This window comes from Stegastes partitus, unplaced genomic scaffold (genome assembly GCF_000690725.1).
Source record: "Stegastes partitus isolate 25-593 unplaced genomic scaffold, Stegastes_partitus-1.0.2 Scaffold1896, whole genome shotgun sequence".
NCBI lineage: Eukaryota > Metazoa > Chordata > Actinopteri > Pomacentridae > Stegastes > Stegastes partitus.
The window spans coordinates 1,568-16,991 of record NW_007579627.1 but is presented as its reverse complement, the minus strand read 5'-3'; the positions used below and the strand labels follow the sequence as shown (position 1 = coordinate 16,991).

At 45.6% G+C, this 15,424-nt stretch overlaps 1 protein-coding gene across 1 annotated transcript; it reads left to right on the top strand.

The window, feature by feature from the left end:
• The first annotated feature begins 813 nt into the window (after nucleotides 1–813).
• Nucleotides 814–2,722, top strand: LOC103373050 (inhibin subunit alpha). Its single transcript, XM_008302849.1, has 2 exons — nucleotides 814–1,114; nucleotides 1,974–2,722. The coding sequence occupies exons 1-2, from the start codon at nucleotides 814–816 to the stop codon at nucleotides 2,720–2,722; spliced, it is 1,050 nt and encodes a 349-aa protein (XP_008301071.1).
• Nucleotides 2,723–15,424: the final 12,702 nt, after the last annotated feature.

Below are 15,424 nucleotides of genomic sequence, written 5' to 3'. Positions count from 1 at the left end.
AAAAAGTGTGACCAAGTAAAAATACTGAGAGTCAAAGTTCATCGAAAGAAAATGTTTGATCTGTTGCGTTGTAAAGTGACTGAGGAATAAAAACTCTTTAAAAGAATTCAAACAACAAGTCATAGCTGTCTAAGCCCAGAGAATTCAGTCTTCAGTCACCATGAAAGATAAGGAGCCATGTTCAAATACAACCCTGTAAAAAAATAAGCCCCAGCTATCTGACAACACAAGAAGCCAGAGTAGAAATAATCCATCTAAATAAAAGACTGTTTGCTGTACGCAGCTGGTTTCTGCAGATTATAATACAGCCAGAATATAAAGAGAACGTTTCACATTCAGCAGAATACCTCAGAAAACCAAGTCTGCAGACTGTAGAATAACAATGCAATCCAAGAATAAGTTCGTGTATTTCATCCATCTGTGCTTTACATTAATCACACACATGTGTTTGTAAGCAGCTGAACTCGTGCTGAGGTCACCTGAGTCACCCAAAGTCAACTCAGAAAACCAGAAAATAAAACATGCACACATTCCTTCATACTGTGTGAAACAGAGAATACAACATCCCATCCGTCAAGGACGCTCTTTGTTATCTTTCATGTGAATGCCAACAACAGAATGCTTTTCCTGCAGACTTCAGTCCGACCCAGAGAGCTGCAGAGTCCAGCAGATCTGTGTGAGAACCAGTAAAGTCACTGCAGAAGATCCATGTTCTGGAGCTAGCTGGAGACTTCTTTGAACCAGAGACAAATCATCAAACCTTCTTTCTGGAGGATGTTTTGTTCCCAGCAGCAGTCATCATACCGTCCAGTCATGGTGTCCTGTGCTGTTGTCCTCCTGGGCCCGTTCTGGATCCATATTCTGACGGAAGCCTGCTGTGAAGAGGAGCTGCCGCGGGAGGCCGTGCTGGCCGGGTTCAGAGAGCGAGTTCTGGAGAGCCTGAGGCTGGAGGAAGCCCCTCTTTCCACAGCACGGGGTCCTGATGGTGATGTGACACCACCGGAGACGAGGCGCATGCATCAGAGGGTCCCCAGGACGAGCAGAACCAAATGGGTCAGTCCAGAAACCCGTCCAGAGCAGGAGGCGTCCCAAATGATTCTGTTCCCCGGCTCTGGTAAGAAGCTTTTGTTTCTTACATAAACTCTTCTGAAGTGCTTAGTTGACCAGTTTCTCTCCAAACCTCCGTCATGGAGATTTTTCTTTTTTTTTCTTTTTATAAACGAGACCTTGTTTCCAGAGGAAAATGATTCTTTATGCAGCAAACCATCGACTGAAACATTTTATTTTTTTAGACGGCTGCAGCATTAATGTCATTTAATGATTTCCAGACACGTGCACCCTATCAGCTGCCTTCCTCGGAAAAGTTGGGCTTTGTGGATTTTAAATGAAGATGAATAGCAGAGTTGCTCAGCAGCCACATGATTTAACTCCATAAGGCACACTGAAGAGTCTGAGTTATAAATATCTGAACATTTACATATAAATGTGTACATTCTGGATTTGTTATAAACATAAACAGTGGATATTAAATGCACCGTACAGGGTCCATCGCTTTCTTCTGATTATCTTAATGTTTGGAAATTCCAACTCATCGTATGTATGCAGCAAGTCTGAGACAAATAAAGCCAAAAATGTGCATTTTTAAATTTATACATTAGATAAAATGTGAGAAGGAAAACACATTTTTAGAGACAAACTTGTGTCCTGGTGGCACATTGAAAGAGTGGAAACTTAAAGGCCCGACAAGACTTTCAGTGTGAGCTTTAAAGGAACGTGTTCAGTCAGAACCGTGTCAGCTGTCATCATATCAACACAGTGACCCGAGTCCAGTCGCTCCTCCGCTGAAGGTCAGAACAAAGCAAGATTTAAGTGGAGCTGTTCTCTAGAAATGATCCGTATTGAAGACTTTGTGTCTAGAAATCCCTCAGTGTGTTCTGTAGCCTTCATTCTGATGTGATTTGTCTCCTCGGCAGACTCCAGCTGTGCCACATCTGGCTCCTCTCCAGGAGAAACTACAAACACACGCTTCACGTATTACTTCCAGCCTTCCATCAGCAGCCACGACACTGTGGCCACATCTGCCCACCTCTGGTTCTACGCCGGAGCAGCAGCCCCGGCCAGTTCCTCCTCCTCGCTGTTCATGCTCACGTCATCCCAGCAGCTCCTTCAGGCAGCAGAGGGTCCATCAGCCACGAGCCCTGACGGGTGGCTCACCTACCGCCTGGACCCAAACCTGCTGACCCTGGTGGCTGAGGGTCCTTTCCTGCTGCAGGTCCACTGTCCAGCCTGCCAGTGCCACGCAAACCAACAGGACAAGACGCCCTTCCTCCACGTCCACATCCGGCCTCGTGGTCCCGTCCGCTCGCCCCGCCACGCGGCAGCAACCATCCCCTGGTCTCCTTCTGCCGTCTACCTTTTCCAGCGGCCCTCTCAGGTGAGACCCGAGCACAGCGACTGCCACCGAGCGGGGATCGAAATCAGCTTTGAGGAGCTGGGATGGGACAGCTGGATCGTCCATCCGAAGGCGCTGACTTTCTACTACTGTCACGGGAACTGCTCGGCCGCGGATCGGACCATGGCGATGCTGGGGGTCAGTCAGTGCTGCGCTCCTGTCCCGGGCTCCATGAAGTCCCTGAAGATCACCACGACATCTGACGGCGGCTATTCCTTCAAATACGAGACCCTGCCAAACATTATACCTGAAGAGTGTACGTGTATCTGAATCTGTGCCTGTGTGGTTGTCAGATGTCCCTCTTTAACTGGTACTTATTCCACACTGCAAATCATCATATCACAGTCTACTTTTTGTAGCGTACGTTGTTGTTTGATAGGTTTTTATATCCTTTTCAGTTAGTATGCAAAAGGGATTATACTTTCTACTAGGGATGGACTGATACCTCTTTTTGATTTCCGATACCGATACTTCAACTTTGAGTATCTGCCGATACCGATACCGATACCATCTCTCCTCCTAAACTTCTTTGGAAATACCTTATTTGCATGGATACATTTGTTTAAGATGCTTTATCAAAAGCCTCATACTATTAAAGCACAGACTTTGCTTTTCTAAGAAAGGAAACAAGCCAAAAGCATGTCTCACAGTGAAACTGTAGCTGCTTTATCTGAGCTGCAGTCAGACTACAGTGTGCACTCAGAGCCATTCACATGTTTAGAACAGATCACTATGACACAGCAACATTAAGCTGCAATTTAAAGGTTCAATTACCAAAACTTGCTATTAAATAATAGAACCACTAATAGCCGCTCTGGGCTCTGCGCATGAGCAGTAGTAAATGAGGCCGGAAACGTAGTGACGTGCTGCGGGATGGGATCCAATAGGAAGGTTGTGTGTGCAGAGCCGGAGAGCCCCGTACAGGCTGCTGGTAGAGGGCTGCACGGAGAGGCTGGACTCTCTGCTACGGCCGGAGAAGTGCACGGCTTCTAGTTCAGGGTGCGCCACGTAGTTTTAAAGGCTGATTTCACTCAAAATATACTTCCAATTTTTAAAAAAAAAAATATTTAAGAAGAGTATTTTTAAGCCCTTACCGCTCCCACGGCCCGCCGGCGGGACCACGTGACCACTTTCCAAACACATTACAGCCAGATGTGCGCATGCTCCACAATCACGTTTCCCGACAACATAAACATCAAATGAAAGCTCAGAGTCTCCTCTTTCCGATGATATAAACCTTTTTGACCTGCAGCAACCACAGCGTTGACACAAAGAGCTTTTTGTACAGAAAAGCAACATGTTAAAATCGGAGTTTTCTTACTTTTGAAGGCTCTCTGCAGCTCAAACATCGCTCATTCCTCACCAGCTTGGTCTCATTCTGTCCGGACACAACCAGTCAACATCATCCCGTACAAATAATTCGGTCCGTAAAACGTATTAGATCCTCAAAGGCACAAACTCTGCAGTAATGTCTTCCCAGCTTGAGATCAGCTCCGGCTGTTTTATTCATTTCTTCTGGTAAAATCAGCCTGAATCTATTTCAGATCGCGCTGAAAGCGCTACAGGCAGCAAGACGGACGGCTCAGCTTTTGATTGACACCTAGTTTGGCCAATAGGAGGGCTTTGGTGGGTGAGTGACAGCCTGAAGAGCCAATGGAGTGTCTCAGACAGTCAACCCGGTCCGCACAAGTCCCACCCTTGTAGATTCGACCAGTTGGGTTGCAGACACTCTCTGAAGCTGTAACCTGTAGCCAAGATGATGATCAGGATGATGATGATGATCAGGATGGTTATCAGGCTTCTGCAGAGCCTGATGATGAGCTGATCATTTGAATCAGGTGTGTTGGAAGAGGGACACATCTAAAACATGCAGGACTGTGGCCCTCCAGGACCAGGATTGGACACCCCTGCTCTAATTAATTAGATTCATTTTTTAAAATTGTGTCTCACCACTGCTACAAATAAACAAACGAGCACATCTGCATACATGTACAGTCGAGAGAATGTAATAAAATAAACATCATTTTGGATGTTTGGATGCAAAAGAGCTCAAAATCTCAAAACTGTCCTCTGCATGAACAAACTAACGACGTCTTTGTCTGATTAAAGACATTTTCTTTTTTTAATTTTGTGAAAAAGTGTCCCTTCTCTTATTACACAATTATCTGATTAAGCTTGTCAGCGTTTGTTTATGTGCTGTTGTTTCTTAAACTACAATGAAAAAAAATAAAACCAATATTTGATCATCTTTCTTTGGTGTTGCTGTTTCTGCACATGTCCTTTAGAGGGCGCTGTAGGCCCACTTTAAACCTGCAACACTTTACATCTGTGATATTGTAAAATACTCAGTTCTAAGTTTATTTTCTTATTCCTTAAGTATTTTCACTTTTTCTCTCTTTATGAAATAATGTTTACAATTGAAGAAAGCCTGTTAGTGAATATGAGGTCTCCTCCTACCCCGCAGTAGGGTAAGTGTGCTGGTTAGGGGCCAAGTGTGCTGTTTAGGGGGCAAGTGTGCTGGTTAGGAGAACCCAGAGAGAACCCACGCTGCACGGGGAGAACATGGAGACTAGCATGAGACAAAAGTAGAAAAAAAACAACAACATATTCGTCCTCTCTCCACTGGCCTGAATGAGAATTAGGATTTCACACCACTGGGGAAGCAAAGACAGCCACGTGTTCCCAAATATTACTAAAGTAACAGAATATAGGAGATTTTGTGCATTTTAAATTATCCAAACACACTTTACATGCAGGAAATAAAACTAGCACCTCTGTAGAAAATAAGCTGTTCATACATACATGTGTGCACGCTGCAGATATTCAGCTTGATTCCTTTTAAATGAATCCAAGTTATTGCTGCTTATCTATAAACTGAAGTTACTGCATTTTAACTAGTCAGACATGAACTTAAATGCATTAAAGCTGCTACAGTTTGAGCTGCAGCCTGTTTGCTTCCCTCTGAGGCTCCAGGAGTCCAGCAGTCCGACGACGACAGCTGACATGACTGCATGAATGATGTGATAACTAAACTAAGCAATGTTTCCAAATCCACTGTCCTCTTGTGGTGAGCGAGCACAACAGAGCAGCAGGGAGGGGGCAGGCCTGGCAGGAGCCCCCTGGTGGCAGAAAGACCGACTTTCAGCTGAGAGGTGGAAGTACCTGTGATGACCAGCAGAGGTCGACAAAGAGCTAGCGTTCAACAGAGGAGGAGAAAATACACTTTATTGTTATTTGTAGAACTGCCACAACATGTTGAATGATGTTATTTGCATTGTGATCAGATGAGTTATGTGCACAAATGTAAGCATCAGTAGCATCATTTAAATACCACACATGAGGTTTGACTTAAGTTCCTCTCCTAATTTGTCTCCACGTTCTAATAAAACACGTGTTTTTCCTAATATTTGGCCAAATCCTGTCCTGCACATACGTTCTGTCTGTAGGAAAACTTCCAGAACTTGCAGCAAAGGGACTGTCGCTGTCACTGCTAAATTGTTTGGGATTAAAGGGATCTGACGTAATTCTCTCAAGCCCAAGGGTTAATCTCTGCTGCTCCTGGAATAGATCTCTGACAAGACGTTGCTCATCTGCTCTACCTGCTTGCCAGGTGTTGCTTTAATGCACAGCCTCCAGAGTCTTGTTCAGAGATGAAGATAATCACTGAAAAGTCAAGTGGCACAAAAGGGAAAAGAAAGCACACGACTCTGACTGAATGCTCACAAAGGCCTCTAAGACTGACCGGACGGTGTCAGAAATGGAAGGTAAATGCAGGATTGTTCACGTTTGAGAGTTCACTAGGCATATCAACATTACACACACACACACACACACACTGTAGGCAGTAACTCAACAAACCAGAGCAGCAGTAAAATAGCACAAAAAGAATGCAAACAAGTGTCAGATATATAATCTCTCCAGATATCTGAACCCCAGTTTTTCCAGCTCCTGCCTGCTGTGTGGAAACTCTCCCCCACTCATCTCCAGACCTCCTCCCCACCTCTCCAGCAGTTGGCACATTCCAGGAAACTCTAACATTTCCTGGACACGGGGCCCAGTGCCAGCCCTCCCTCCTCCAGCACCCCCCACAGAGAAGTTTAATTAAATTATTTCTCTCTTATCCCCCTTTGATCTCCTCCTCAGGACTTCTCCACCCACACTCCCAGCTCGCAGCATACCTGATTTAGCACGTTCACCGTGCAGCTGGATGCTTGAATGTGAGGCATGCTACAGGGCGCTAACGTGCTGAACCTCCCGTACCTCTGCTGTGTGTTAAACCTTCTCCTCTGGTCTACAGATCTGAGTCCTGCCACATTTAGAATATTCTACTGACATCGCTACTGTGGAGTGCACTAGGAATGGGCAGAAAGGTGTCCAGGGACCCATGGGGCCTTCAGTGAGTGGTTACTGGTAGTGACCGATGAGTGCTTCCTGCTGAACATCTCCAAGACCAAGGAGATGGACCATCACAGTTCTAAGCCCCGCTCCAGCCAGTCACATCAGAGGGGAGGACGCTGAAGTGGTGCAAACCTGTAAATACTTAGGCAACAAGCTGGTCTGTTCAGCCGACACAGATTCCCTGGACCACGAGGGGCAGAGCCTGCTGTTCACTCTCAGGTGAAACTCTATACATGTTCGACCCATCAGTGGAAGCCAGTGTTCTTCTCTGTGTCCTGCTGAGGTGGCAGCATGAGCACGAGGCGGCTGGACCAGAGCAGGAAGGAAGGCCGGCTCTGTTAAAGGACACGCATGCATCACAGCGCAGTCCATCCTGGACAATGCCAGCCGTCCTCTTCACAACATCCTGGCTGGACGGAGGAGCATCTGTCAGTGAGGATAGGATCTATCAACACATGCACAGAAATGCCTCTCGACTCAGTGAGCGCTACGACATCGCTCTCACATTTGTCCTCTCTTATCTTCGCTCCCTGAATCCGTCCTTAGACACATTTGTCCAAGCTGTCCAAACGAAGCAAACAAAGGCAGGAGAGAGCGAACAGAGCAGGAAGAGATACACATCTCAGATGACTCCAGATAACTTCTCCTCTGCATCTGTCTCATCCCGCTGTAATTTTAATGTGTAATGCCTGATTTGTGTCTGCAGAAAGAAGATGACACTTGCTGCTTCCAAACAATGTGAACCACATATTTGTTTGTGCACAGTTTGATGTAACTGAATGGATTTCTGTCTCCAGACATTAAGGCCGATCTGGATTCTAGATTTTGTTTTCCATGTAATTATTTAATGAGTCCAACTTGAAATGTAAAAATCAAGTGCAACTTAAGCTGCAGCTTAAGGTTTTATTAATGAAGTGTTTTCTAAACCTTAGTTAAAGACTTGACAGGCAGCAGTCTGTCTGTTTGGTACCAGCCTGATGTTGGTCATCCAGTAAAGGTGCCTCCACAGTTCACACCCTCTGCAGTCCTCTCCAAAAACTAAACCTATCAGCCACAAAACAAGCCGCCTGCTGGTCTTTCTTGTGCTGTCATAACAGCTCTGATTTCGTTGAGGGATGGACCCTGGACTTCTGGGGGTGTCCTGTGGTGTCTGGCTACAGCACATGGGCGGTTTATGCTTTGGGTCGTATGGTTGTGGACTGGGGCCTCCGTTAGTCGAGATTGTTCCAACACATCCAGCAGATGCCAGATGGGTCTGGGATCAGGAGGAGGCGAGCTCAACACCTTGGGCTGTTTGTTGTGCTACTCGAGCTGGTCCTGAGCAGTGTTTGTCCTTCGGCAGGGTTCATTGTCCTGCTGGGGGAGGCTACTGCTGTCAGGAGGTGCTGTTGACACGGCGCTCGGTCTGGAACAATAGCTGGGTACCACTGCAGGTGCAAGGTGGTGTGAATGAGTAGAGAAACAGACCGACTGTCCTCCCACTCAGCTTTGGTCGGATCCAACAGCCGTGAGTGCAGGGTTGCCTCAAAGTGCACCAACACAGCAAACAGTGTCTGGGCATTGCTCAAGCTCTGTTAGCATAGATTTTCTCCAGACACCCACGCAGGTTCAGGCCACCCTGGATGGCCCACAAGCTCTTGCAACAAGCTCATGTTTAGGTGTTGAGATGTTCCAGAACAACATCCACATGAATGGAAGGACCTGAGGTTTGCAGCAGAACACTGTGTTGTAATGAGTTGTGTTGTCAGAGGTTCAGTGTTGTGCTTGATCCGTGTGTTTCCTTATAAAGTTTGAGTTGAAGCTTTATTAAGTCAACTTGTGAAGTCTTTAAAGCTTCACGTGAATCACCACAAAAACCTCAATCATCATCCCTGTCTGTCCAGCAGGAGTGCAGGCCAGCTGCTCAGGTCGTTTACCTGCCAGACACATGATCCACACTACAAAAAAACCCTCCTCTCAGCCTCCTGTCGGTCCGGTGCTTCAGCCTTAAACCTCCGCAGGCTGCGTGTTTCTTGCAGCGTGGCGCACAGCTCCTCCCCCTCCGTGCCTCGCGGATTACAGCCCGTAACTCTGCCGTGAACGCTCCTGGAGGTGCGTCTTCATCCAACAACTAACTGTGCTGGACTTTCTCAGACGGCTCGCTCGGTGCTTCCAGGCAGCAGCTCTCCTCCGTTCAGCGTGACGCGGGCTGATGTGCGCCGCCGCCGCCGCTCGGCCTCACGCAGCCGCTCAGAGCCGCTCCAAAGTCTCCTGCGAGTCCCTGAACTGCTGCGAACACTCAGCGTTATGTCAACTTCCACGGAAATAACTCATTAACCGAGAACCTCTGACTTTGTGAGCAGTGATCGGGATAAAAAGGCTGCAGTGGAGGCGAGGTAAGTGTTTGTGCGCACTTGATCGGATTATCTTCACTCAGCCGGCACCGAGTCTGTTGTGTGATCAGTTCGTGGAATTGACTCGAGTGGTCTGTCCTCACTGGATCTTATTTATGTTTTAAAACCATCAGATCCCTGTTTTAGCCCGTTCCAATGTTCTGACGGTGAATTACGCATCACCAGAACTGTTCCAAACATTAAATGACTGGAGGGGAGTGAATGGAGACAGCTCTGAACAGTTCTGTTTGGTAACTTCAGCAACACCTGTGGGAGAAAAAAACAACACTGTTGATATGTGGTAGTACACAAAAATGACAAAATGTTGTGCTGAACAAACACTGAGGGTAGTTTATGTACACTAGAGCTTCAATGATCAGATCGAAAGACAAATAATCAGCACCTGTTTGGACACCTGCCATGTTCAGTCCTCTTCAAGCTGAAGTTCTGATTTCTCAGGTTTGAAAATGTGATGTGCATCTTTGTGTGATGAACAGAGACAAAACAAGCAGGATTATAACAGGAACTTTTTCACAAAGTAAAGTAATAATAAGGAAAATAGTCATTATTGCAGCCCTGCTATCAATTAGAATAAAAAATCCATCAGGCGTTTAGTTTTTAAAATAAGGTCTGATGTGGTTCAGTAAAGAAGTAAGGTTTGATTGAGCCATTACTGTGGAGTTCTAACACCTGTCTGAACATCAGGTTTGTCGTCTCACACCGCTCATGACCCTCATGTTTGACCACCATCCTTCATCTCCCTCTGCGTCCTGGCCTTCCTGCAGCATCTCTTGTATTGTGTCAGGTTTAAATCACCTGTACTGAATCAGAGGCTTCACAGGTGCAGGGCAGGAGAGCAGGATCTCACTCTGCCTCCCAGAAGATGCCTCCAGTCTTCTGACCACCTGATGATCACTGGCTGGTAACCTCGCTGGCCTCCAGAGCCGCTTTGTTTCCAGCCCCGGCCCTCTGCTCCTCCCCGTGCTTAATGAGCCCCGAGCACTAATGGAAACTCTATTTTTGGCTAAATCCACTGAAAGATTAAGGATATTATTAATGCATGCATATATAAATTTCATGAAGGAGTGAACGATGGAAGCCTGGAAAGAGACGGCGGTGACCGAGATAAAAGGCTAATAATAGACAGATATGGTCGAGGCTCCGTGGCGATTGGTCGGCTGAGACTTAATGGATTATTGTATTATTATTCAGCGAGTGCATACTCGGAGCCCCGCTGACAACTCAGCGAGACGCCTGCAGCCTTGGAGGCGTGTTGACCGTAACCAGGTTACTCTGAGAGGCTGGCAAGGAAACAAGGATCGTAGTAAAGTTCTCTCAGACGAATGGCAGGTTCATCAGAGGAACCGGGCCTGAAGCCAGCAGAAAGCCCACGAGGGCTGTGTCCCAGACTGAGGACAGGTGAGCCCGGGTAAATCAGAGTAATATTTAGATAGGCTTTTTAACAAGGTGCTGACTGGAGGAACAGCAATGAAGTATTTCATCTTTCAGGCTTGTCCTGATGTCCTGACAGAGTGCACTGACTACACTGTACACAGCCTGTAACAGAAGCTAAAAGAAACAATAGAAAACACATTAAACATTAATGGCACATCAGACCAGAGAGTCCAATCAACAGAACTGCTCCTGCTGCTGTAAGTACACTGCTGACTCATCACAGCTCCCGTACGGCTCTAACCAAACAGAACCAGCGTTTACTGACGTCACATCCCACGTCGTCCAGTAATATTATTATATTTACTGAAACTACTAAATAAAACTCGTATTGGAGGAATGTGTTCAAAGGCTGCCCATGTTTTTATGATCAGATTCCTTTTCTGTCATGTGCTGGTGAAAGACTTTAATTTTTATTTTACTTTGGGTTCAACAGGTTTTGTCTTTGTTATCTACATGACTTTGTTCCATCAGAGCATCAGACTATAGCAGCAGTCAGACAGAAACACTGACCTGTAGCTCCTGAATAAAACATTCAATTCTTCATTTATCCACATCAGGGACCTCTGGTCAGCCCAGACTTATTTCCTTTTGTTGAATTTATGATTAATGGAAAGGAACGATGAGCAGGGGGATTTGGAGAGAGGAACTCTTCATAGCTGCAGCCCTTTAACATGTGTCTTCAGCTTCAGAAACCATTCAGTCCTCTTTGTCTTCCTGCACGTTTTATTATGTTGGAGATGTAATTTTAAGTGAATGAAATGTGAGTTTTTCCATCAATCTACACAAATTCGTGTTTTAAGAACTCGCTGCAGAAGGATTGAAGTTAAAACTAAACCTAGCTGCATGCTGTCGGTCTTTGTGCTGCTGAACGGTGAACCATCATCCCGTTGTCAGGTCGCTGCACTCTGGAGCAACAGCTCCTCTGTATTTAGCTGCATTCATTCCTCCCTTTGTTCTGATCTTTTTGTGCCTGTTGCAAAGAAGCACCGCCAAAGCATGATGCTGCCACCACCGTGCTTCACTCTGCGTTATGAGCACGTGTTGAGCGGCGCCTCATGTTCAACAAGTTCTCTCGATAGTTTTTGCCTAATCAGAGCAGAGATTTTATTTCCACGTGCTCTCAAAGTCCTTTAAACACTATTTTACAAACTCCAAACATTCCTGTGTCTTCATATGTTGCTCAGAGTGACTTCCATCTCGCTGCTCTACCAGAAAAACTCTTTGATAGAGGACTGCTGAGATGGTTTTCCTTCCAGCAGGTTCTCTGCTGAGTAACTGTTGGGTTCTCGATGTCCTCTGTTCAGCTGTTTGGCTGACTTTAGGAGGAATACCTGTGGTTCCATAATTATTGTGGCCATTGTGCAAACCCGATGCCTCCAGAGAAGTCCGTAGACTTCATGGCTTGGTTTTTGTCCTAACCGGCACTATGGATTGTGGGACCTTATATAGAAGGGCGTGCCTCCAGTCCAGTCAGTTCAGTTCCTCACAGATGGACCCTGATCCAATTCTAAATACATTTTGAGAAATAAAGAAAGCAGGAGGCAAACTATTCCAGGCTTTTGTAAATGAGAAACTTTAGCTTTAATTTTGATAAATTAAAAACAAACATGTTTTTATGGAGTCATTATGGGTTATTGAGATTAAATCAATGTTTTATTCAAGTTATTCTTTTTACACAATGCATAAAGTGAAGCGGCCTTAATACTCTTAGAATGATCGCACGTGGAAATGTGTTCATTTCCTGCTAAAGATGTCAAAACCTGCACAGGAACAGACGAGTGGAGCTCCTCGTCTGGGCCTGAGTGGCTCTAGTTTACCTCACGATGACCACAGCTCTGTGATGATAGCTCCATGGTTACGCAGACAGACAATAGGCCAACCTGGCTGGAATAAGGCCGCTGTGATTTCAGCTCCAGTTGGCCCTTGTTTTGAGGACAGGGTCAGGATGTGAATGCTGGGAATCTGCCAGCTCCTCTGAATCCAACAGAAACCTCCCTCAGGCGGGGGAGTTTCCATATAATAAGCACTCAGCAATGAAAGGATGCAGATCTGCGAGGTGGATGCACAATAACTTCCTGTTTGAAGACTGTTTAGGTTAGCAGTAAATCCCACACTGATGTTCACATTCACACACTGAGGATGCACGGCTTCAGTGCTGTACAGCGTGACGGCAAAAATCTAATGTCGCTCATCCAACGTAAGAATGTTTACATTATGTCACTTTTATCAGTTTCTCTGAGACAGTTAAAAGGTCTGTTTGAAGAGAAGTTCCTGAAACATGACATTCCTTTAACCTTCTTTAAAGAGTTTTGGTTTTTGTCCAACTCAAGCCCTGAATTTCAGCCATTGTCAGTATCTTTATTAATATTATTTTATATTATCCAGCAATACGCATTGTAAAATTAGAGTTGTTAATCCTGACAATATACCGAATGAACAAAACTTAAAAAAAATTAAATTGCTTTTTTTATTCTTATCATTCTGGCATTCTGGTGATTTTCCTGCTGCTGGCTAAAACATCTTGGGAAAGTTTCCTCTATACACAAAATAAATCTGATGCTAAAAGGAGGCAGCTTAATATCTCTGGTCATCTCTTAACTTTTCAACCAGTTTCCTGCAAAATGAATGACATTCTCTTTGGTCTCAGGGACTAATGAGCAAATGTTAGCATCCAAACACGCTGACCTGCATGACAGACGTAATAAGCCTTGTTGCCATGTTAGCACGTGATGGATTTACCTCAAACATTCTTCATCGCACACAATTTAAATGTCACATCAGGGTGAGAACAGGTGTGATTGCGGTGGTTGCGTTCCACTCAGAACAGGCCCTGCTATTGTGCGTGCTGGTTGGATCACGGGGCCACCTAATGGAACCGAGCCATCATTCATTTTCCACCCGAGCTTTTCTTGCTGACACGTCAGATTGTCTGCTGTGAAAAAGATCTACTGCTCTGTCCAAGTACAGCCTCAAAGAGCTGCTATAATGTGATGCTGATTCGAAATTTTCCTTCCCTAATTGCTTTCCGTTTTTTGCATCCTAAAATCTTGATATGGAAACGGAGTGTTGCTGCACACGAACACATCCAGGCCCAGATTTAGCCCGGTCCTCCTGCCATGTTGTAATTTCTCTTCCTAGAGATAAGGACAAAGGAGCAGTTTGTTTTGTTGAGGATCGTTGACCAGGAAACTGGTGCTTATCTGTCAGGGAAATTGCCATTTATTGCGGCCTCTTATCAAAAGAGATAAAAATAAAATGTTAGACGTTTTATTTCAGCCGAGCTTAGTTATCAGGATGAGATTAATTTTCTCTGTAGAAAACCTCGTCCTCAAAGCTTGGTCAGATGAAATCAAGCAGCCGTGGAGAAGGTTGCAGTCGGACCGGCGGCACCAGATGGCTCCGTTTCTATCTGTGGCTGGAGAGTCTGAGGTGGGCTTGTTAAATAGCCACGCCAGGCCCGGTGCAGTGCCACCCCGGTACTGGTCTCACTGGATGTTTCCTATTGATACAGGGCACCTCAGGGTGTGTGCACAGCGCCAGCGTCAGTCATGAGTGTACTTGATGGATAGCTGCAGACACAACAGACATGCAGTTGTTGTTATTATACGACTTTATTGTTCCATACACACACAGTAGACCCGATCTATTCCACATGTGGAGGGGTCAACACGGACTTATGGAAATTACATTGCTTTGGACCCAAACAGACCTTTGCGTACTTGTGGAAAGTATAGCACTGGCCTTGCAGTACTTCTCTGTTCTCCTCCACTGTGTTTCATACATGCACTGTAATTCATGTCTATGTATTTGTAGAAGTGCACCACTGCCAAGCATGTGCACTGCTGCTGTTGTTATCGACCTCCATACACTCCTTACACACTCCTGTGAACTTGGGGAGATGATGACAGTGACATCATGTGGACCCTCCTGCTTGCAAACATGGGAAGCGTAGCACTGCTCTATTACTATCCATGTCTAGGAGTATGCAAAGGTCCATGTGATGGAAATGTTTTCTGCTCAAGCCAGTGACAATCTGCATACAGGCCAAAATTTCTGTCTGCAAGGTCTCCTTTACTTTGTGAAACACGTATAGATATAGAACGGAGTTCAGAGTTGGCTGTAGGTCGTATCATAGCAACACCTGCATGTTTGTGGCGTCTGCAGATGTCCAAGTGTGCCTCCAAGTACAATCGAGGCTTATCGTTACCTGCGAGGGATGATTGTGACCCTATAAGCAAACTCCAGTGACGCTTTCCCCTCAGTGGACTTTACAGGTGCGCTTTGAGACGTTCTCTAGGAAGCATTTCAAAGAAATCCCTCTAAAATAAGACAGCTGCTTGCTTTAACATCAGCCAGAGAGACGAGTGACTTTGTGCTCTCTTCAAAGATCCGCTGTTGACTTTGATTCAGACCATGTAGAAGATGTGAGGTGTCCGAAGCCTTCTTTTCAAGCAGCGTCCTCTACCAGCTGTTCAGATTTAGGTAATTGCCATGACAACTACATAAAAGAGATCTTTTCAGGCTGACCCTGTGCTATCTGTCATCCTTTTTATGGAGGTTACATCCAAATTCAGATCCAGGGTCAGATTTTGTCTTTGAAATACGGCTCGTGTGTTATTTCTTTATTGATTCCTGTCGTCTACACCGTGTCTGAGTGTTTCTGCCTCGGAACCACAGTGCAGACTCAAAAACACAGATTTATGCCACCAGGGTTTCAAACACAATAAACCTAATGATGTTCTGTATC

Bases quoted from the DNA above. Each gene is read 5' to 3' on its own strand.
- LOC103373050 (XM_008302849.1), top strand. From the start codon at position 814: ATGGTGTCCTGTGCTGTTGTCCTCCTGGGCCCGTTCTGGATCCATATT. The intron at 1,115-1,973 runs GTAAGAAGCTTT...TCTCCTCGGCAG, and splicing joins GATTCTGTTCCCCGGCTCTG to ACTCCAGCTGTGCCACATCT.